General features: G+C 42.0%; 1 protein-coding gene across 1 annotated transcript in view; it reads left to right on the plus strand.

Annotated features, from left to right (window-relative positions):
* The window catches only part of LOC306884335 (attractin-like protein 1), a 270,253-nt gene that overhangs the window by 149,427 nt on the left and 97,383 nt on the right, over positions 1-23,443 (plus strand). The window contains exon 26 of the mRNA XM_079440107.1: positions 11,065-11,126. Within this exon, the coding sequence (XP_079296233.1) occupies positions 11,065-11,126 (62 nt within the window). The remainder of the gene's footprint in view (positions 1-11,064; positions 11,127-23,443) is intronic.

Here is a 23,443-nt window from a genome sequence, read left to right on the forward strand (position 1 = left end):
CAAATGAGAATCTAAAATAACTCCAAGATACTTAAAATCTGGTACAATTTGTAATTTTTCACCATTAACTAATATAGCTGGTTGGACCTCCTTCTTTTTAATTTTAAAATACATACATGCACTTTTACGAACATTTAATGTTAAGCAGCACTGAGTAAACCAATCTAAAATTTTTGTCATTACAATAGATCATTTTTGTGCCACCTTTTGTTTTGTCGTGTACATAAATCACAGTGTTATCTGCGTACATTTGAATATGCACATCAGGACAAACATCTGGAAGATTATTCAGATACAAACTAAAGAGTAATGGCCCTAGGGTTGACCCCTGAGGAATCCCTGTGGGACAATCTCGTAAAGAAGATATGTATGTGTTAATCCGGGTACACTGTTTCCTTGATGTAAGATAAGACTCAATCCATTTTATTGTATCTTCTGAAAAATTTATATGTGATAATTTAGATAATAAAATATTGTGATTTAGTGTATCGAATGCCTTTTGTATATAAAGGAACACAGCACCAACAACCCCACCCTTATCTAATTTTGACCGAATTTGCTCAATAAAATAACATACAGCAGTTTCTGTCGAATGCTGTTTACGAAACCCAAATTGCATAGGACACAATAAATTATGTATATCTACGAAATTCCCAATTTGATCAGTTACTACTTTTTCTACTATTTTAGACACTACTGATAGAATTGAAATCGGCCTATAATTTACCACATTAGTTGGATCACCTGTCTTAAAAACTGGGGTAACTAACCCCGTTTTCCAACAACTTGGGAATGTAGTTTGTGTAATTGATAAATTCACGAAATGAGTAATTGGTGCTAAAAAGATATCACTATTATTTTTTAAAAAATTACAATCTAAACCATCTATATGTTTAGCATTATAATTTTTTTAATCTTTTATAATATTCTGAATTATACTCTCTGTAACTGTTGTCAAATGAAATGCAGATTTTTCTAGATTCACGTTTCATGTCGAAACGTACGTGAGTAGTCCAACAACACTGAACCTTAGCTTAGCTTTCCTGTAGCTCAAATAGTAGAGCATGGCGCTAGCAATGCCAAGGTCATGGGTTCGATTCCCAGGGAAAGCAAGAGCTGATAAAATGTAAAAACTGTAACTTGAATGCAATGTAAGTCGCTTTGGATATGCTAAATGCATAAATGTAAATGAACCGAAACATATAGGAAGGCAATAATATAGCCATAGAACAAAGTTTTCTGCATGAATTTCATCTTGTGGGGATTCGGGAGAGCTGCAGCATAATTATTCTTTGCATTAAATGCATTAGAGTTATACAAATCAGGTCGTTTAAATTTAGTCCTGAGAGCAGCTCCTGCCACGCTACTCTTCAAAGATGCCATAATGATTTTCAGGGAGTAGTGGGAACCTTGGGCACATAGCCAGGCCGAGGCCTCAGGATTACCTGGGCCGGCCCAAAATCTAGGCACGAATCGTCGAATGAAAATGCGTGCAGGTCCCCCACCCTCTTGATGGAGGCCAATGCAAGCAGGAGCGGAGTCTTCATTGAAAGAAACTTCAGCTCGACTGTCTGCAAAGGCTCAAATGGGCCCTGCTGTAGTGCTCTGAGGACTGGAGACAGGTCCCAAGAGGATATAGAGGGGGGCCGTGGAGGATTTAACCTTCTGGAACCTGATGACCAAGTCATGCTTCCCCACCGACTTCCCTTCCACGGGGTCGTGGTTGGCAGCAATCGCAGCCACATAGACTTTAAGGGTGGAGGGAGACAGCCTTCGTTCCAACCCTTGCTGCAAGAAGGACAGCACGACTCTGATCGGGCACTTCCGGGAGTCTTCTCGGTGAGAAGAACACCATTCGACGAACAGGTTCCACTTCAAGGCATAAGCATATCTCGTAGACGGCGCTCTCACCGAAGTGATGGTGACAACTACCTCCTGGGGTAGGTCACCTAGAACCTCCGTGTCCCCTCCAGGGACCAGACATGAAGTTTCCAGAGGTCTGGACGCGGGTGCCATAAGGAGTCAGTAGATCCTTCCTCAGAGGAATCTGCCAAGGAGGGGCTGTCATGAGGAGCATCAGTTCTGGGAACTAAGTCCGAGTGGGCCAGCCACGAGCAAGACCTGCTCCTCATCCTCCCTGATCTTGCACAGTGTCTGTGCGAGAAGGCTCACTGGGGGGAACGCAGACTTGCGGAGGCGCCGTGGCCAGCTGAGTGCCAGTGCGTCCGTGCCGAGTGTTTCCTCGGTCAGGGAGTAAACAACTGGCAATGAGAGGTCTCTCAATAAGCCGGACCGTCTGGGGATGGAGTCTCCACTCTCCAGGGAGCGCAGCTCGTGCCAGCTCGTCGGCTGCCTGGTTGAGCAAGCCCAGAATGTGAATGGCACGAAGCAACCTCAGATGCTTGTGACTCCATAGGAGGAGGTGGCGGGCGAGTTGCGACATGTGACGGAAGCGTAGACCACCTTGTCGGTTGATGTATGCAATGGTCACAGTGTGTCCGTGCAGACCAGTACGTGCTTGCCTTGTAAGTGCCTCTTGAGATGGTTCAAGGCCAGGAGTACTGCCAGCAACTCTAGGCAACTTATGTGCCAGTGCAGTTGGGGGCCGGTCCAACCCACCGACACTGCAAGCCCGTCAAACGTGGCGCCCCAGCCGGTGGTGGAGGCATCCATGTAAACCACAGCATGCCTGGAGACCTGTTCCAGGGGCACTCCCGCCCAGAGAAACAAAAGGTCTGACCACGGGGTGAGGGTTTGGCGGCAGGCCGGTGTGACTTGGACCTGGTGAGTGCCACGTTGCCACGCCCACCTCGTGACTCGGCCATGGAGCCAGTGTTGAAGAGGTCTCATATGAAGCAGCCCCAGTGGCGTGACTGCCGCCGCAGCTGCCATATGCCCCAGGAGCCTCTGAAATTGTTTCTGCGTGAGGCGTGCTGTCTGATTGACCGAATCCAACTCCATAACAAGAAAAGAGATCCTCTGTGTCGGGGAGAGTTTGCTCTTTTCCCAGTTGACCCGAAGGCCCAACTGGCTGAGGTGCAAGAGCACCAAGTCCCTGTGTTCGCACAACTGGTCCTGAGACTGAGGCAGTCATCGAGCTAGTTGAGAATGTGAATGCCCTGTTCTCTCAGGGGAACAAGGGCTGCCTCCGCAACTTTCGTGAAGACACGGGGTGACAGGGACAGCCCGAAGGGCAGGACCTTGTACTGATATGCCCGTCATTCGAACGCAAACCTCAGGAATGGCCTGTTGTGCGGAAGGATTGACACAAGGAAAAACACGTCCTTCAGGTCAATCGCTGCAAACCAATCTTGGGGACGGATGCCCCCGAAGATGCACTTCTGCGTCAGCATCTTGAACGGAAGCTTGCCCGGTTCAAGATGCGCAGATCCAAGATTGGTCTCAACCCACCGCCTTTCTTGGGCACAGTCAAGTAAGGGCTGTAAAACCCTGTCTTCATATCGGCTGGAGGGACCAGCTCCATCACGTCCCTCACCAGTAAGACAGTGATCTCCCCACACAAGACATGAGCATCTGCTGCCTTCACTGCTGTGAGATGGAACTTGGGAGAACGCTGGGCGAACTGAATCGCATAGCTGAGTCAGATGGTCCACAAAAGCCAGCGAGACGGGCTGGGTAGTGCTACCAGGCACCCAGACACCGTACAAGCGGGACTAGTAGGACCACTGATGTACCCGCGGTGGGGCAGCGAGGTGGAACGCAGAGACCCGGCCCGTGGCTGACCAAAGAGGGGTCTGAGTGTGCGGTGCAATGCTTACCTGGTTCCACAGTTTGGCAGAGGGTGCGTGAGTAGGGCCTTTGATGACGTTCTCGAACCGCCCACTGCTGCCTGCTGGCAAGAGAGGGGGAAGAGTGTGGGTTTTTTTTAAACAAAAGATTCTCCACCCGGCCCTCCTCCGGGGGAGGGAGAGGTGCATCTAAGAGGTCCATCTCCTGAAGCAGTCCTCTTTCCCTCTGGGTCGCCCGTCCCGAGGCCTCTTGCTCTTCCGCTCGCCGCTAGGTTTGACATGGGGCCAGGACGGGCAGGGCGGCCTGCCTACACCCAGCTCAACGGCACTGCTTCTGAAGGCTGCTGCGGATGTGGTGCAGGATTGGGGACGGACGCAGGGGGCTGCCCTCGGCAACGAGCAGGCTGGGGTGCTGCAGCCGGTGGCTGGGTGGAGGCATCAGCTGCTTGTTAGTGCAGGACGTGTTGGATAGCCTCAGTCTGCTCCTGAGCAGCCGAGAACTGCTGGGCCATGTTCTCGACTGCGTCGCCGAAGAGGCCAGTCTGGGACACAGGGACCTTGAGGAACCGAACTTGACGAGTACCTACAGGCCCGGAAGAGAAGGCACAGCTTACCCTGCCGGGGGGAGGCGGTATTAGGACACAACTGCATTGTAACCGACCACTCCACCGGGGGGACCCCCGTATACCCCCTAGCTGCATCACCATCGAGGGTGGTGAGGGAGGAGGAGCTAGCAGGTCAGTTTCTGGCAGTAAAAGGTGCCGTCCATGACCTGATAAGCTCCCCATGCACCTCCGGGAAGAGAAGCACCGGGGCGCTGAGAACCAGCACAAGCTACCCCTTGAAACCAGTCGTCCGCCCTACCCTCTCAGTGGCCCGGGAAAGCATAGCCGTGATTTCTGGATCCGACTCAGGCATTGCTACTGCCGGAGCAGCAGCACAGCCAAATCTTCTTCCCCAGAAAGCTCCGGCTCACCCTCCAATGCAGTGATCGACATCCGGTCATCGGGAGGAGCGCCAAGGATACTGCCGGTACGCCCCTTGTAGAGAGCCCAGCACGTTACACTGGCAGCTCAACTGGTTTTGGAGCGCAAGAGGAGCGATGGTCCCTCGAGGGCTGGTTCCCTGGAGGGTTTGCCACCACTGTAATCCTCAGACCACCCGTGCCACCGCCTGAAGTAGTCCTCATCTGTCTGCAGCTAGAACAAGAACCAGATCGAGAGAGGCAACAGAGCTCCACCCCTTTGTCGAGGTACCAGAGCCTGGCTGCAACTCCAAGATGATCATCTTCCCACCATAAGAAGATGCCTCATCCAATAACGCCTCATCCACAAAGCTGAATATGCGCTGCACCTGCTGCCTACTTATACTCACGATGTGTTCAGCGCCAGCGGGATGAAATAATCGCATGCCAATGTGCATTGGCTCGTTTAGTTACACTCGAAGTGGATTGGTCTCTCTAAGCGAGATCCCAATTCGTCGGTCACCCGACGTGACGTGGAGTGACCAACTGAAAGGGAACTCGGTGCTTATCAGGGTTTTTATTATTTGAATTGACAAGAAAACAAACCATCAAAAAGAATGTGTCTATGTCTGCCAAACTGCTAGGAATGTGTAGCCAATGTTCAGCTGTCCTTGAGCCTCTTAAAGGGATGGTTCACCCCAAAATGGAAATTACTCACCTTCATGTCGTTCCAAACCCGTAAGACTTTTGTTTATCTTCTGAACACAAATCAAAATATTTTTGATGAAATCAGAGCTTTCTGACCCTGTATAGACAGCAAGGAAACTACCATGTTCAAGGCACAAAAATGTAGTAAAGGCATCGCTAAAATAGTCCATGTGGCATCAGTGATTCAACCGTAACTTTCTGAAGCTACGAGAAAACTTTTGTAAATTAAAATAAAATTACAGTTGAGCCACTGATGTCACAAGGACTATTTTAACAATGTCTTTACTACCTTTCTGTGCAGGATCAGAAAGCTATTGGACTTCATCAAAAATATCTTAATTTGTGTTCTGAAGATGAACGAAGGTCTTATGGGTTTGGAACGACATGAGGGTAATTAATTACAGAATTAAATTATTTTGGTTAACTATCCCTTTAAAGACAAAATGAGTTGAATGTGTATTTTAGTCCATGTACTTTGATGCCATACTGTGTATTGGATTGGAACAGTAAAGACAAAATTGCTCTGTTGGCTGTGGAGTCAAGACATTTGCAAATATGATTAAAAGATGAATATGAGACAAAACGTTTCATCCCCCTATCTGATGTGAGCATAAGTATTGGGACAGTTGAACATAAGGCAGATATAAAAGATTAAAAGCTATTATTTAGTTGCAGATCCCTTGCACACAATCACAGCAGTGAGTCTGTGACCCATAGACATCACCAGACTCTTGGTCTCATCCTTTGAAATACTTTTCCCAGCATTTAATGCAGCCAATTCCAGTTGTTGCTTGTTTTGGGGAGTTTCTGCCTTTACTCTCCTCTTCAGCTGGTGAAATTCATGTTCAATCGGATTTAAATCTGGAGATTGATTTGGGCAATCTAAGGCTTTCTCTTTCTTTGCCCTTATAAATTCATTGACTGAACTGGCAGGGTGTTTTGGGTCATTGTCCTGATGCAATATGAAGCACTTCCCAATGAATCTGGTGGCATTTTCTTGAATATTTGTAGGCAAGATGGTTTTGTACCCTTCCAAATTCATTCTGCTACTGTCATCATACATTAAGTTATCAGTAAAGTTGAGAGGGCCTGTTCCAGAGGCATCCATACATGCCCCTGCTATGACACCACCTCCACCATGCTTTACAGATGAGGCTGTATGCTTGGGATCATTTGCAGTTCCCTTTTTTTCTCCACATTTTTGCTTTCCCATCACTTAGATAAAGGTTCATCTTTGTCTCATCGGTCCATAAACACAGTTCCAAAACTCTTCTGGTTCACCTTTATTTTTGGTGCTGGTCAGAGGTTTGCATCTTGCTGTGTAGCATCTGTAATTCTGTGTCAAAGTCTCCTGAGGACAGTAGATTGTCAGAGCATCACCCCAGCTTTCTGGAAGTTGTTGGTGATTTTACAAACATGTCTTTTAGGGTTCATTTTCGCAGCTTTTATGATTTGTCTGTTGTTTTGTCAGCCGATCAGGTCGTTGTTGGTTGCTGGTGTCGCTGGTGGTTTCCAAACTCTTGATTTCTCCATGCCCTTTGTTTTTCTATAGCTCTAATTGACTTCCTCTTTTCCTTTAGCATCCAAATTGCTTGCTTTTCTCTCAAAGTCAGCTCCCTCATCCTGGTTTGTGTGTGTCATCCTCGATGGCAGAATTAAGAATGCAGAAGTAATGGATATAACTGATACGACACATTCCCTGCTTTTAATATCTGAAGAATTACTGCAACAGGACACAGCTGATCACTTAGAAAGACCTGTGAGGCAACTGTTCCAATACACATCAGTTAGGGGGAGGAAACTCTAAAAGTGTTGCACTTCTTAGCTGGTAAAACATCTATGTGTTGAATCACCCAATAATAAAATGTGACATTCTGTAAATGTCTTGACTCCACAGCCAACAGAGCAATTTTGTCTTTACTGTTCCAATACTTTTAGAGGGAGCAGTATATACACTGCAATGCAAAAGTTTGGATTTGATAAGATGGTCACCGAGACTGTAGTTATTTGATCAAAACACAGTAAAAATAATAATATAGTGAAATATTATTACAATTTAAAATAACATTTTTCTATTTTTAGCCAGATTGTAGTTACACGTTATGATCTGATTGGATTTATTGCCTCTTGCATTGCACATAAGAGGTTATGTTAACTGCAGCATTTTTGACATTTCTTGTTTTCCTTTCTTTACTAACCCCTCAGTAAAGTCAGTAGTGTCTAGAAGAGAAGGGAAGGAAATGTTTTAAAATTCTCTGTTTGGGGAGAGAAATAAGAGAAACAAGATTCCAGTGAAATATTTAAATTAACCAGAAATTGTTGATTATAAATAAATAACCAGAAATTGTTGATTAAATCAGGTTCTTACTAGAATAACAAAAAAACAACAGAAATCTGCAACACATTTCAGCGACTGTGATGTGATTATGTGCAGCGCAATGGAGGCGACTCACTCCATGTACAATAAATCAAATAATGTGAGTTTTCATCGCATACTGTATGTGTTTACTATTATTTAACCCTATTTCTCAAATTCACAGCTATTCTTTGTGTATTTTAAATGAAAAACTACAGACAAAAACATTGTTTCCTCATGCACTGGATTTTTTTTTTGCTGTTTGGCGTACTTAATGTGTTATGACAATGCATATCTTTAAAGACTTTCTTCCCTTCAGTAGCCCTTACATACACCAAGCTTATAAAACTATATAGTCTAATATGACAACAAAATGTAACTATTAAATTCAAAACTACATTTTGAACCTGGTTTCATCCAATGTTCAGATGTTCAGTTAATTTTTTTTACCCTATTCGCCCTAGAGTGTCTTGCCTTAAGGACTGGAACGCATTTACTAATAGTGATTTTTCTCAATTTGTGCATCGCCGCTCTCAACGCAGCATGATGTTTACAGTAAACGGCTGAATTTAGGAGTGGTGATGAGTCGAGCACTTCAGTTCAGTAAGGTACCAGCTCCAGCCACCAGCTCGGCTCTCTTAATGGCCAGTCCCTCTGGCAAGAAAAATAAGCTTTTCTCAACACTTTCTTTCTTTCAGTTTTTGATTGTCATGCACTTTCCCTGCAAAAAGCAAATGCCAGTAAATCACTTAAGGGCTGACCAACCCCCTCACTTCCACCTGCACACACACCTCCCCATCCGCTCCTGTCCATCTATTCTAATGCCCCTTTCTTCCATCCAGAAATAAAAGCACATTTACGACAGTCGGAAATGTCTCATAGATGTATTAGTCACCTTTCATGATCACCGGCTGTGCACCCCGGCACAAACGAACACAGCTGCGTAGCCTGACAGAGAAGGTCCGCATGTAATGTCTGTATGTGTGTGCGTAATTGCCTCGCTATATACCTGCCTCTGTTTTTGCAGTCGATAATAGTGTGTCCTCCAAGAAAAAGAAAAGTGCAAGTCCAAAACTCATTCGAACCAAGTAAACACATTTTGTCACCTGAACTTTTACAGCACGCCGCTTCTTGAAAAATAAATCACTGTGATAACATCTGACATTTACAAATCAATCATAAAATGACATTTTCTTTTATCAGATGGTCGATTTTTAGATGGAGATGGAGTGCGGATTAAGATTAAGATAGGTTTAGTTGGGAGAATTATGTATTGGATTCTCATAAGCAATCGATGTGAGTGGCCTCAGATATTGAAAAGGCAAATAATTCGGTCATGTAGCTAAAGCAATCAGCGAATGGACAGGAACACAGGATCTTATTTGTGGAGTTGACTGCAACAGCTGAGAAATCAAATGCATTTTATATAACACACTGTGGTTATTGTACATCTTACGTAAGGGAGGACTGGGAGAAATGTTAATCTACCAAACCCCAGTGATTTAAAACACTATCTAGTTATGTATTGGCACGTTACGTAATGTAATGAATTAGCCATCACAGACTTCACTCCCACTAGCTTTTGGGCTCTTTCATCCTTATGTGAGAAAATTTGGCAATTTTTTTTTGGTCTAACCTTGGGACCCATGACGTACATACACCATGAATTTTTTTTTTTTTTATGTTCGTAAAACCTAAAAAATTAAGGCTACCGTTGGCATGACTTAATTTGAGTTCATTTACATTAATCTATTTTTAAATACATTTAAATACTTGACTGAACTAAAGTGTCAAGTTGTTATAACGAAATCTGTTATTGTAATTAAAAAATATTTGGATTAAGTAACTTTACAATTTTTACTTAATCTGCATGGTTTTAAATTGTTCAGTATAACAATATAAGTTATTAGAACTTATAAAGTAAATTGCAAGGTTTTTTTCAGCATTTATTTAATTGATTTAAGTTTTTTTTTTTAATTGTTTTAGTGCACTTCAGACCTTTTATATTTGAGATGTTTTAGTTTTAATAAGGGGTATATTTTGAGTATGATAACAGTTTCAATATTGTACTAACACTGCTAGTTCTAATTGCTTAGTGTTTTAGTAGTGATATGAATAAATGTTTCACTGCATAATTAGTTTACTTTTAATTGCTTTCCATTATGTGGATTATAATAATCCATAATGCAGATAGTAACAAGCTGTTATCATTGCAAAAGTACTACTGTTTTTAAGCCTTAGAGTCTTTTAAAATATTTAAGATTGGGGAATGAACTTGAGATATTATGTGTAATGGTGGCAAAATAAATAAAAGGTAATAAAAGGTAACACTTTATTTCGAGTCCACTTCAGACATTCTACTAACAGTACGTAAATTTGCAACTACATGTCAACTAGCAGTCATTAGAGTATTAGTAGACTGTCTGTTTAATATCTTCTAACACTTTATTTTTATGGGTCCACAACATACAATATACTAACTATCAGAAACGTTGCAAGTATACGTCAACCCTAAACCTACCCTAACAGTCTACTCTGAGAGTTAGTAGACATGTAGTTGCAATTTAATGAGAATTAGTTGACATGCAGTTAAAAAGTTACTTCTAGTTAGTAGCATGTCTAAAGTGGACTATCGAAATAAAGTGTAACCAAATAAAATTCCACGTTGACAAAGTCAAATAAGGCACCATAGATGCACATAATTAAGTATCTGATTATTTCAAGTCCCTATTCGGCAGTTGGGGAAAATTCATGTTGCTGGTTTTCAAGGGACCTTGCCAAAGTGTAGAAAATTAATATGCCATGAATATGTAATAAAACTACTTACATGTCAAGTAAAAATTATTTTGATTAGAAGTGTTTATTATTGAAAGTTTGCAGTGTAAGGTGCAAAATTCAAGTTAGATTAGATCAACAACATAAACACTTAATTAAATTATATGTCAAGTTTATTACCGGCCATTTGTTTTTTTCAGAAAGCTTTTAAACATGGTTCAGCAGTAGTTTATTTTTGTCACCTAGCCCAGCGTGTTGCTTTTTTCCTTCAAATTTGAAGCCATTTGGTGATTTAAAATTGATATAAGACTTTTAAACTGCACTGTAAACTGATGCATGTTGAATACAAAAACTGTTTTAGGAGACATTAATGCAGAAATCTATGTAATTATGATTCATATATGACCCATTATAAATATATTTGGGTGTCTTTTAACAATAGTTTTTGCATGATATTTTACAGTGGTGATAATCCAATCCCTAACACCTTTTGTTTTCTTCTTTTCTCACAGATATCCTTCTCTCAACACAGCAGCATCATGGACCTTGTGCAGTTCTTTGTCACATTTTTCAGGTATGCTCACTTCATTAATTTAAATGAAATGTTCTGTTTGATTCAACAGAATACAATTTGTGAATAAATTCAACATTTACTTTCTTTCTCCATAATATGCATTAAATTCTAGTTTTTGGGATTTAGTGAGATAAGTTTGCTGAGGATGCAAGGATGCATTAACCTCACCATCCAAAGCCATTAATGAAGGCTGGCTGATGAATAAGCACAATAGGTATAATTGTGTTGCTGTGATGAAGCCAAACACTGCCACACTTGCTGTCTCTGCAAATAAACGCACTCTATAAAAAAAAAAAAACACAGATTAAAAAATTACAGATTATAAAAGAAAATGGACATGTACTTTAGACACATGTACCTACACTACTCTTTTAATTTTATTCTTGAACAGCAGCCAGAACTGTATGCACATTTTTACCGGTGATGGAAATGATCCATTTCTGTGACAGCACATGATGTTTGCAATTGCATGGTTTCATTTTCACTAGTGATATGTGTTCAGAAATGTCATACTTGTTATAGTTCTGGACAGTCAAATTACAGAGCTCAGTGACCGCAGTCGTGTTTAAAGTGCCTCAAAGTGCAGCAAAATAATTACATGCCACCTACACTGTACAAATAATAACATGCCGCCTGCTATGTATAAATATTGAAGTTCGCGTTAGACTGTCAGCCGCCTCTGTATTGTGCTCTGTGGGATTTTTATCAGATCAAAACAGATGTCATGTAACATCATTCCAATCTTTTCTTATCAACATGTTTATCACAGAAAAACATTTTGGTTACGTACGTAACCCTCGTTCCATGATGGAGAGAACGGAGACGTTATGTCGTGACGACATTAGGGGATTTACCTGGGAGCCCCGATCACCTCTGATAAGAGAAAACGCCAATGAAATTGGCTAGTGGATTTTGCATACCTGAGCCACTCCCTGTGCATACGGGTATAAAAGGGCGACAGATGCATCCGCTCATCAGGTTTTCCGCTGAGGAGCCGAGAACGTGTCCCTGGCAACCAGCGATGATTCAAGATTGTGGCATGGGGACATAACGTCTCCGTTCCCTCCATCAGGGAACGAGGGTTACGTACGTAACCGAGACGTTCCCTATCTGTCGGTCACTACGAGTTATGTCGCGACGACATTAGGGGTCTATGGAAAGCGCCACAACCTTAACCCCGTCACAACCTTGTGGCATGCAGATGTTGACAAGCTAGCGCGTGCCAGACAAATGCCATGCAAAAGTTCGCAACCTTCCCATCGCCCCAGCGCAAATTCGCTGACCTTGGTACCCGCAGGATGCTCCTCGTCCTCCCTGACCTTGCACAGAGTCAGTGTGAGCAGGCTCACTGGGGGAAATGCATATTTGTGCAGAGCCCGAGGCCAGCTGTGTGCCAGTGCGTCCGTGCCGAGGGGGGCCTCGGTCAGGGAGTAATACAGCTGGCAGTGGGAGGACTCGCAGGAAGTCTACCTGAGCTTCCCCGGATCGACTCCAAATCAGCCGGATGGAGTCGCCATTCTCCGGGGGAACGTGAGCTGTCGTGAAAGCGCGTCGGCTGCACGATTGAGCTTGCCCGAAATGTGGACGGCGCACAGCGATTTGAGCTGTGTCTGACTCCAGAGGAGGAGATGGCGGGTGAGCTGTGACATGCGGCGTGATCGTAGACCTCCCTGACGGTTGATGTACAAAACAGCCGCAGTGTTGTCCGTACGGACCAACACATGCTTGTCTAACAGCAGTGGCCGGAACTGCCTCAAGGCCAGATGCACTGCCAGCAGCTCTAGGCAGTTGATGTGCCAAAGCAGTCGAGGCCCTGTCCAGAGCCCCGAGGCTGCCTGCCCGTTGCATGTAGCGCCCCAGCCCGTGCTGGAGGCATCTGTTGTGACAACAACATGCCGGGACACTTTTTCTAAGGGCACCCCGGCCCGCAGAAAAGCAAGACCCGTCCAGGGGCTGAAAAAGCGGCGGCATGATTGCGTGATGGTCACACGATGTGTACCGCGGTGCCATGCCCATCTTGGGACTCGTGAGTGTAACCAGTGCTTAAGTGGTCTCATATGAAGCAACCCGAGCGGCGTGACTGCGGCTACGGATGCCATATGCCCCAGGAGCCTCTGAAACTGTTTCAGCGGAACCACCGTCCTGCCTCTGAAGGAACTCAGGCAGTTCAGCACTGATTGGGCGCATTCGTCCATAAGATGTGCCATCTCAGATTCTCTGCACAGAGGAGAGCTTGCTCTTTTCCCAGTTGACCCGAAGCCCCAACTGGCTGAGGTGCCGGAGCACAACTGTTCTCGCGACCGGGCCAGGATGAGCCAGTTGTCGAGATAGTTGAGGATCCTGATGCCCACTTCCCGTAACGGGGCAAGGGCGCCCTCCGCGACCTTCGTGAAGACACGGGGGGACAGGGAGAGCCCGAAGGGGAGGACCCTGTACTGCCATGCCCGCCCCTCGAATGCGAACCTAAGGAACGGTCTGTGTCGAGGAAGGATCGAGACATGAAAGTAAGCGCCCTTCAGGTCGATCGCTGCAAACCAATCCCTGGGCTGGATGCACTTGATAATGCACTTCTGCATCAACATCTTGAATGGGAGCTTGTGCAGGGCCCTATTCAACGACTCTCAGATCCAGGATTGGTCGAAGGCCACCGCCTTTCTTGGGCATGATGAAGTAAGGGCTGTAAAACCCCTGCCTCATCTCGGCTGGAGGGACTGGCTCGATTGCATCCTTTGCCAGGAGGACAGCAATCTCCTCGCACAAGACAGGTGCGTCTCGGACTGCCACCGAAGTCTCGAGAATGCCACTGAACTTGGGAGGTCGCCTGGCGAACTGAATCGCATAGCCGAGTCGAATTGTGCGAATGAGCCAGCGAGACGGGCTGGGCAGCGCAAGCCACGCCCCCAGACACCATGCAAGTGGAACAACCGACGTGCCCGCAATGGTGGGGAAGGGGAGTAAGGCTGGATGGAACAGAAGGTGGTGCGTTCTGACTCATCCCCGCAGAACTCCCTGAGTCCCTGGGGGAACTAGCTAGAGGCGTGCGGGGAGGCACTGCGAGGCAGCACGTCGTTTGCTCTTTTAAAATTTGCTCTTTCAGTTGAAGTGCCCAGGGGAATCGCTGCTGCAAGGGACTCCGCTGATCGCACCGTAACGCCATCCGGGAACATAATAAAGAGGTGGAAAGGCTTTGTGGAGATCAGCACTCTTCTCATCCACTCGGCTCCGAAGCATAAATCTGATGAGTGGATGCACCTGTCGACCTTTTATACCCGTATGCACGGGGAGTGGCTCAGGTATGCAAAATCCACTAGCCAATTTCATTGGCGTTTTCTCTTATCAGAGGTGATCGGGGCTCCCAGGTATTTACTCATAGTGACCGACAGATAGGGAGCAGAATGTTGCTATAAACTAACTGACATGAAGGTAATCTGCTATGGTTTAGTCATGCCATTTTTTATTATAAGAGTATTTCATCATTTGACTTAATTTGATACACAGATATATAGTTTTTATAAATAGATTGTGCTGGAAAATGCACCGTAACACTGTGACTTTGACATTGGCCATTTATCTTGTATGTATCCATATTTGTGTGCAGTAATTTTAAGCGGATATGATTGTGTGAGTGTGCGCATCCCAACATTCACAAAGGTTAAGGTCATGGCAACAGGAATTTGATGTTTGCTATACAGATTCTTGCATTTATTATCCAGTATGAATAGCAAGGGCTTTTTTATTGTTGTCTTGCAATTGTGGGCATGGGAGTGTGTTGATAGATATCAAAGTTGAAGCTAGAGGCTGTCGGGCTTTGCTGTTTGGTGTGCATTTAGTCCTCTGTAGGCGAGGGACACGTCTGATTTAATTCATCATGGCATTTGAGGGAGATTGGTGCGTATACTTTGTATCCTCTCATTTTATATCCTTTTCTCTCTTTTCCTCACTCCTTTCATATCTTCTGGCTGTGGATTCACAGTTCTAGTTCTCTGCCGAGAGTATACTTGAAGTTTAAGCCAAGTCCTTCAAAGCCAAAGTTCAGTCAAATGCCCAACTGTTTTACAATGCCAAAACAGACATCAACCTCTATGGAAAATATTATGTTGTGGTAAATTGAGTGTGCTGCATTGGCACACTTAAGTTATTTTAATTACACGGATGAATAACGGTGTTTGTTTGTAAAACAGCATTAAGGAGCATTGAGTATTGATTTGGAGCTCTGTCACTTTGTGTCCGTGGCTTGGCTGACAGATTGTTTATGAATTTGTTGTTTTACCGGGAAAATAAATGAGAACGTTCTCTCCAATAGAACTGGACAAAGTGTCCAGAAATGTTGATAGTCAAAAGAAGAAAAAGAACGAAAAAGTACTGAGAGACAAAATTACATATGAAAATTGATTTAAAGGGGTTTTAGTCAGTGTGAATTTTAGCCAGTGTGTATTGTGTATGTTTGGGCATAAAACGATCTACAAAGTTACAAATCTCAAAGTCCCCTCCAAAGGGAGACATTTTATTTTTTTTAAATCCCTTTTCAAGAACTACAGCGAACGGCTCGTTTGGACTACAAAGTTGTTTTCCTGTATTTAAGACATCACAAATTGTAAATCCCGCCTACAGAAATTTGAATTTGAAACCCAGTGCGCGTGTTTTTATATCGCTGTATTTCTGATGGAAACCAACTATTTTCAGAAATTTTTGGATGGCATTTTCATTTAATCTTGCATATAATGTCTGATAAAGCAGCATTTGTGAGCAGAGCTCTGTTTTGTGTACAGCGTTACCCGGGAAACCTCGCTCTCTCCCGCTCCAACAGCGCCTCCCGCTAGCAGAGAATTAATTTGCATATATATATATATATATATATATGTATGTATGTATGTATGTATATATATATATATATATATATATATGCGGCCACAAATAGTGCAAGTCTGTGAGACTATGGTATAAATAAATTCAACTGTATAACAGTTTCAGTGCAATTCATGTTATGATGTTAGAATAGAGTGGCATTCCAGCAGATGACGTAGGAAGTAGGCGAATGTGAAAGCAAATAGGGGGAGCAAAACAAAACACTGGTCATGAATTAGAAATTCAAAACGAGGATTTGTAAATAAACATGTCAGAGGATTTTAATATAAGCCAAGAGGGTACTAGTTTTCCTTTGCTGTAAACAAAACTTGATTCTTACACGACTAGCATATTCTCGTCGGAGCTTACACTATGCTAGTATTAGCCTCAGACGTCATGCCCACGGAACGTTGGCTAAACGTCTGATGCATATGGCACACTTTTCTGGAAACACTCCAGGAATGTCGAAGTCGTCACCTGACTGGTTGAATTAAACCAGATTTCCGGGAGACGCGAGTGTCGTGTTTATTTTCGGTCCACCGGGAAATAAAGATGCCGTGGTGCCAAACCCCCTCACGAAAGAAGAAAGCCATCGTGTTTACAAATGTGATGACGAACACTTATCATGGTCAACTAAACACTGGATTTTCAAAAGTATGTGAAATATTTAAAGTTTGCGGCATAGAATCTTTAAAATACATCCAAGAGTTTCACACACCGGTTTGTTATTGTAATGACATTTCCACTCCCCGAAACGTGACGCTGAAAAAACAAACTATGATTGGTTGTTTGACATGTCGGTCAAACGGCCTCATGGGCGGGCCTTGGCCAGTGAACGCGGCCATCTATTCCAGACCTTCAGCCATCAGTCTGAACGCTATGCCTACGTCATCCACTGGAACGCCACTCTCTTAAGTACGCGCATACGACAGTTAGCGGAAGATTTCAGTTTTAAATATGGATTTTTTCTCACACAAATGCTTTGATTCACTTCAGAAGGCCTTTATTAATCCCCTGGAGCCGTGTGAAGTACTTTTATGGATTTTATTGGACTTCAAAATCTCGACCCCCATTCACTGCCATTATAAAGCTTGGAAGGGCCGGAACATTTTTTAATATAACAGATTGTATTTGTCTGAAAGAAGAAAGTCATATACACCTAGGATGGCTTGAAGGTGAGTAAATCATAAGATAATTTTCATTTTTGGGTGAACTGTCCCTTTAACTGAATAATCATATATTAGAGAACAGTTTTAAAGCACTGGTCAGCCTCAAATAATGCTGCAAAAGTAAGTGAGGTTACCCAGTAACATAACTTTCAGATTATTATTATTATTTTCTTAAACCTTTGTATTCCCTTCAGTTTTTTTATTCCTTTTAAACATTTTCTGTGTCTGGATGTCACAGTAACCGTGTAACTCTGACTCCCTAACCTGATTGGCTGTTGGGATGATGGATATACCATCGTGTACCAGATACGCTAAAGAGGTAAACAAACATTTCTCTAGCAGAACACAAGTGTGCTTGGTAAACTACTTAAAGAGATTAGAGCCAATTATATTTCATATCAACTTCATTCTGCATTTACAATTTGTTCCATTCAAAGTCGGATGTGGGATAGTCCTGCTTGATATCGCTTATCTTTATCTATAAAGGCATTTCATTGCTCATCGAGCAGTTTCTGTTTGTCAGCAGAGGAGTCTTCTAGCAAGCACATTTTAGATGATAAACCAGGATGTTCTGCAAGTTTTTAAGAGATTATTTACCGAGTTTTACATATCAGTCTCCACAAACATTTGCTAAACAAATCTGATTAGCATTTGATGCAGCATAGTAATATAATCTTGACTGATTGATGCATTTTATTTGCTTAAATGTGAATGTTTATCCTTGAGTGCCGCCATGTTTGTGTTGCTTCAGACAAGTTTTGTAAGATATGTCTTCTTTTTAGAGTGCTGCAAGAATGAGTCCTAAAACCAAGAAATGGGTTTTCTCTTTTAGTGTCATTTGTCCCAAAATGACTGTGACTGCAGACTGTGAAAGAGCGTGTTATCTGTTTTAGGAAAATCTGTGATATTGATCTTGACCATCTTAGTCTTACTATTGGTGACTTACCGGTTGTGGCCTCTGTTGACCAGTATAACGCTGTTTTTACTTGTATTCTGGATGAGATTGGCCCTTTGAAAAAACATGTTGTTTCTTTCAAGAGATCAGCTCCATGGTATACATCTGAGTTACATCGAATTAAAGCTAAAGGCAGGCAGTTGGAGTGGACATACAAAAACTCTGGTCTAACAGTTCATAGATCAATGTTTGATCAGCATCAGATTGAATATCACAATGCTCTCAAATCAGCAAAAATGGCATACTATTCTACAATTATTAGTAGTGACATCTCTAATCCCAGAGTCCTGTTTAGAACAGTCAACAATCTTATTAAACCTACTAGTAAAATCAACTGTTCCACTACCGAGCAGTGTAATGAGTTTCTCAATTACTTTTCATCTAAAATTGATAATATCTATAGTTCTATTGCCTGTGATCATGTGTCTGAATTTGTTGAGTTGCATCCTCCAAATCTCTCTGATCATGTTTTCTCAAGTTTTAAGGTTGTTCATTTTGATTTAATTTCCAATCTTGTTTTGTCAATGAATTCAACTACTTATACTGGATATATACTTATACTGGATATATACTTATACTGGTATACTGGATCCTTTCCCTACTACTGTATTGAAAAACAGTTTGTCTGTTATTGTACCCCACATTACTGCTATTGTCAATGCCTCACTCAGTGAAGGGATTGTTTCACCTGCTTTAAAAATGGCAGCAGTTACACCGGTTCTAAAAAAGCCTGGGAGTGATATTGCTGTGATGTCTAATTATCGGCCAATTTCCAATTTACCATTCCTGGCAAAAGTCCTTGAGCGAGTGGTTGTTAGCCAACTCCAAACTCATCTTTACACAAACAGCCTATTGGAGCCTTTTCAATCTGGGTTTAGGTCTGGACACAGCACGGAGACTGCTTTAGTTAGGGTCTTAAATGACCTTCTTATTATAGTCGATTCTGGGGCTTGTGGCATTTTGGTTCTGTTAGATCTTAGTGCTGCATTCGATACGATATGTCACAGCATATTATTGGACAGACTACATAGATGGATTGGTTTTTCTGGAACTGAACTTTTGTTTACCTGGGTACTAACAGATCTCAGACTGTGCCTTTGTGTCAGGGTGTCCCTCAGGGGTCAGTTCTGGGTCCTGTTTGATTTAGTGTTTACATGTTACCTCTTGGGCAGATTATTCAGAAGTACGGCCTGGGTTATCATTGTTACGCGGACGACAACCAGATTTATTTTAGCACTCAGCCTGATTCCACTACTTCCTCTTTGACTCTTTCTGCCTGTTTGCTGGAAATCAAGGCATGGATGAAACACAATTTTCTAAAGCTAAATTAGATTAGATTAGATTAGATTCAACTTTATTGTCATTATGCAGAGTACAAGTACAGAGCTAATGAAATGCAGTGAAATGCAGTTTTAAATGGTTCTAAAACTGAAATTGTATTAATTGGCACTCCATCTAATGTTAATAAATGCAGTAATTTTAAACTTTCAGTTGACAATACTCAAATATCTCCTCATGCCCAGGTGCGTAATTTAGGCGTTATTTTTGATGCTCAGATGACTTTTAATTCTCATTTTAAAAACATAACTAAAGTTGCTTTTTTCCATCTTCGTAACATTGCTCGCATTGATTATTGTAATTCTCTCTTTGGGGGTTTACCAGCAAGTTCTGTTCTCAGCTGCGCGAGTTTTGACTTATACATCTGCAAGCCATCACATTACCCCAGTGCTCCAGCAACTTCATTGGCTCCCGGTTCAATCACGTAATGATTTTAAAACTCTGATTTTAACCTATAAAGCTGTGCATGGGCTGGCTCCAGATTACATATGTGATTTGGTCACTCTTTCTACTCCTCCTCGCTCTCTTCGCTCAGCTGGTTGTCTCTCCTTGTATCAGCCTCGTTGTAAATTAAAAACCATGGGGGGGGGGGCTTTTTCTTATAACGGGCCTAAGCTATGGAACGCATTACCTGCGTTCATTAGGAATGGACGCAGGTAACTTGGATTGTTTTAAGAAACTTCTTAAGACGCATCTTTTTAGTAAAGCTTTTAATTTGTGATTATTTACTGTGATTTTATTTTGATATTATGTAGTTTTGGTTGATTTGTTATTTTGTTTGTACATGTTGTAGCGCTTTGAGTTTAAGAAAGGCGCATTATAAATAAAATGTATTATTATTATTAAAATCAAAACATTTTTTGACTGTGCTTTTGTTACATTCCTGAAATAAGAAATGTGGTTAGCACAAGCTCAGGATATTTTCACATTTTATGCTAGTGTATAAAATACATCAGCCTTTTTACGGGTCTTTAAAAAGGCAGTTGCCAACAAGTGACTAAATGGGACTACAGAGATGGTCATATACATTGTCAGCATTATTACACAGAGCGGGAGGACTCACTAGTCCGCTTTTACAGACTCATGTTCATACACTCAAACTGTTGCTCAAATTGTGGTGTAGTTTGTTTAACGCCTTTATAACTTTAGCTTTTATATTTTTAATTCTGGCAACTGTATTTAGGCTTCAAAATTCATAAAAGTTACAGTATGTTTATTTGTGATGATTATACTTTTGATAAACTGTTTCCCACAATAATCCAAAAGCCAATGGGAAAATTTTATTGGCTTCTGTCCTGAGTGGGAACCTGGGTGTTACTAACTTCCCTATTGGCCAACAAAAATACCGGTACACCATCACTGCAGCAGTTAAGAGGAAGACAGCATTATAGTATAACTTAGTGAAAGAATAAAATGATTAAATTAAAGTTAGCCAGTGAAACATTCCTTTTTTTCATCATCTGATTCATGCATTTGATTAGCATATTACCTCCAGCTCTTACCGTAATCTTAATTAGAAGTGCATTTCCCAAAATCTTCCTAAAATTTCAAAACACCCTCATGAGAGACTGTGGGCCTCCAGCCTCAAGCATGTAGATGGATATTTATCTCTTTCCGATTCATCTGGCTTTGATAACGTCGATGAGCTTTTTAATCAGTCTGTAAACTGTGCTGTTTGTCACACTCACCCCAGAGGTTTTTTAATGTATTTCAATCCATTCAAATATTTGTGTCTTTCTAAACAAAGAGACTATTACGCAGGTTAGGTAGAAAAAAGTATTCAAAAAATATAAAGCCCATTTAAAATAATGAATGGGACAATGGGAATAAAATGATAATATTGTATGTATATTTGGAAGAAAGTCTTTTAGTTGTACAAAAACTGGTGTGCACTTAGAGCAGAGTCTGTACTTTTGAACAGATAGGTATTTCAGTGTAGTCCCTCATTAGCTTCGAAAAGTCCTTTTGAATATGTTTTCTTTGAAGAGTGACTTTTTTGCCGTCTGTGCTTTCTTGGAGCTCCACTAAATGAGCAAGAAAAACAGTAACAATTAAAGAGCGCTTAAGCCTTTCACCCACTCCTCCAGCTAATTGGTGACACCGCAATTCGGTTTAGCCCAATTACACACACTCTCTCGCTCTATGTTGATTAACATTCAACCACCTCTCTTTTTTTCTCCTCCTTTCTTCCATCAGGACAGAAGTTGTCCACAGGGCTGAAGTGTTGAGTGATCACGCTCATATCAACGATGATGTTATTAACGTCCTGAACGCCTGTACTTTACTGGATGGCGACTGGAGGCAATTCATTTGACTTGTGTAAATGACTAAAGCTTGTTCTCTCCCACTCGTGATTTGAGCGTAATGGGGCTTTTGTCCTTTGTACCTACTAGAGCGAGTGAATACGAGATTATGCATTATTGTGACTCATAAGCATAAGCAGGACCAGGTGGGATGACAAATAGATACAGGGAGTGACTGTGATGGTGTGCATGTTTATATCCTCAGCTCAGGTTGTCTGGTTGTCTGTATTGATTGTTTAATCCTTGCAGGCTTTCTTTGCTCTCTCAGGCGGCTTTGGTAGATTGGCTCTTCTCATTCATCCTTCAGACTCTTGTTGCTACAAAATCAATACTACAAACAGATCCCATGCTACAAAAAGTGACTACACATACACAATGCACACAAGATCATTTATTTATTTTATTTTAATATTGTTGTTAGTTAATTTGCAGTATATATATATGTGTGTGTGTGTGTGATTAGAATATTTGATGTATAATTCAAATATTTTATGTATATTTGATAGCACAAAGAAAATTCAGCAAGCTCAACTAAATTAAAAGTTTGCTTTGTTCCTATAAAATCATTTTTGTACTTGTAGTATCATCTAACTTGATAAATAATAATGATAAAAAGTATATATATTCAAAGCAGGACATTACCAAAATTGGCTCTGTAAAAAATGCGACAAATGCAAAAATTGTATGACAATTGAAAATCATTACTAACTACTAAGGGCCAAATTTATTAAACAGGGCAAAATAGTGCGAGAGCACAATTCCAAAACAGCACCGATGGGTGTGGAAATTGCTGTGGGTGATTTACTGACAATGCGCAAATTAAACAGCACAGACACATCTCATTTCCATTATTACCAGCGCAATCTACCAAGAGCAGTGCAAATTATTGCCTGCTTTAAGACATGCTTTTTTGGCGGCGTTAAATAGTGGCACAAATACTATTAATTTGATGAGCGTAAACATTAGTAAATCACAATGTGTGATTCATTTTAATACTCTCCTCCCATAAATTTTGCGTCTGAAAAGGAAACTCCTACAAATGCATATTCAATAAGGTCAGGCACAAAAATGTCTGTGTCCTTGCCTTTTCAATGCTAATTCTTCACTGCGAGTCTTTAGTAAATCTGAATCCTGTTAGTAAATCTGATCCTAAGTTACTAATTGTACATTAGTTAAAAAAACAAAAAAAACAATTTGCACCTTATTCACAAAGTTAATTGTAGTACCTTATGGGTCTATATTACTACTCTAAGGTAGTAATGTGTATTTTTAGGGGGTAGATAAAGTACAGAGTTGTCACCTTAAAGGCCAATTCACACAGAACCGACAGACACCAACAAATGGCAACAAGTTTGTCTGGTTTTCTCTGATCAGTGTGTTACCCCTGTCAGCATCTGCTGCTGTTGGTCGGTACAAATTGACCAACGGCAGCACAAATCTGTCGGTACAAATTTTGTACCTATTTCGCTTCTGTTCCCAGGTGAAACGTCCACTGAATGGCCATAACGCAGTAAGACCTGTTGAACAAACTGTCTATCTCTCACAGCCTCGATTTCACTCAATATGCCAGCAATCAGGACGTTCGTCATAGCACTTAAAAGAATGTGCTTTTATAACTTTCTCAGTGAAAGTGCTCCGGTATTATTGGGCCTCATTCTCTGCCCATTAGAACCATTATCCAGCTCGTCAAGAATTAATTGCCCTCAT

Source organism: Barbus barbus, assembly GCF_936440315.1.
Source record: "Barbus barbus genome assembly, chromosome: 18".
Lineage (NCBI taxonomy): Eukaryota > Metazoa > Chordata > Actinopteri > Cypriniformes > Cyprinidae > Barbus > Barbus barbus.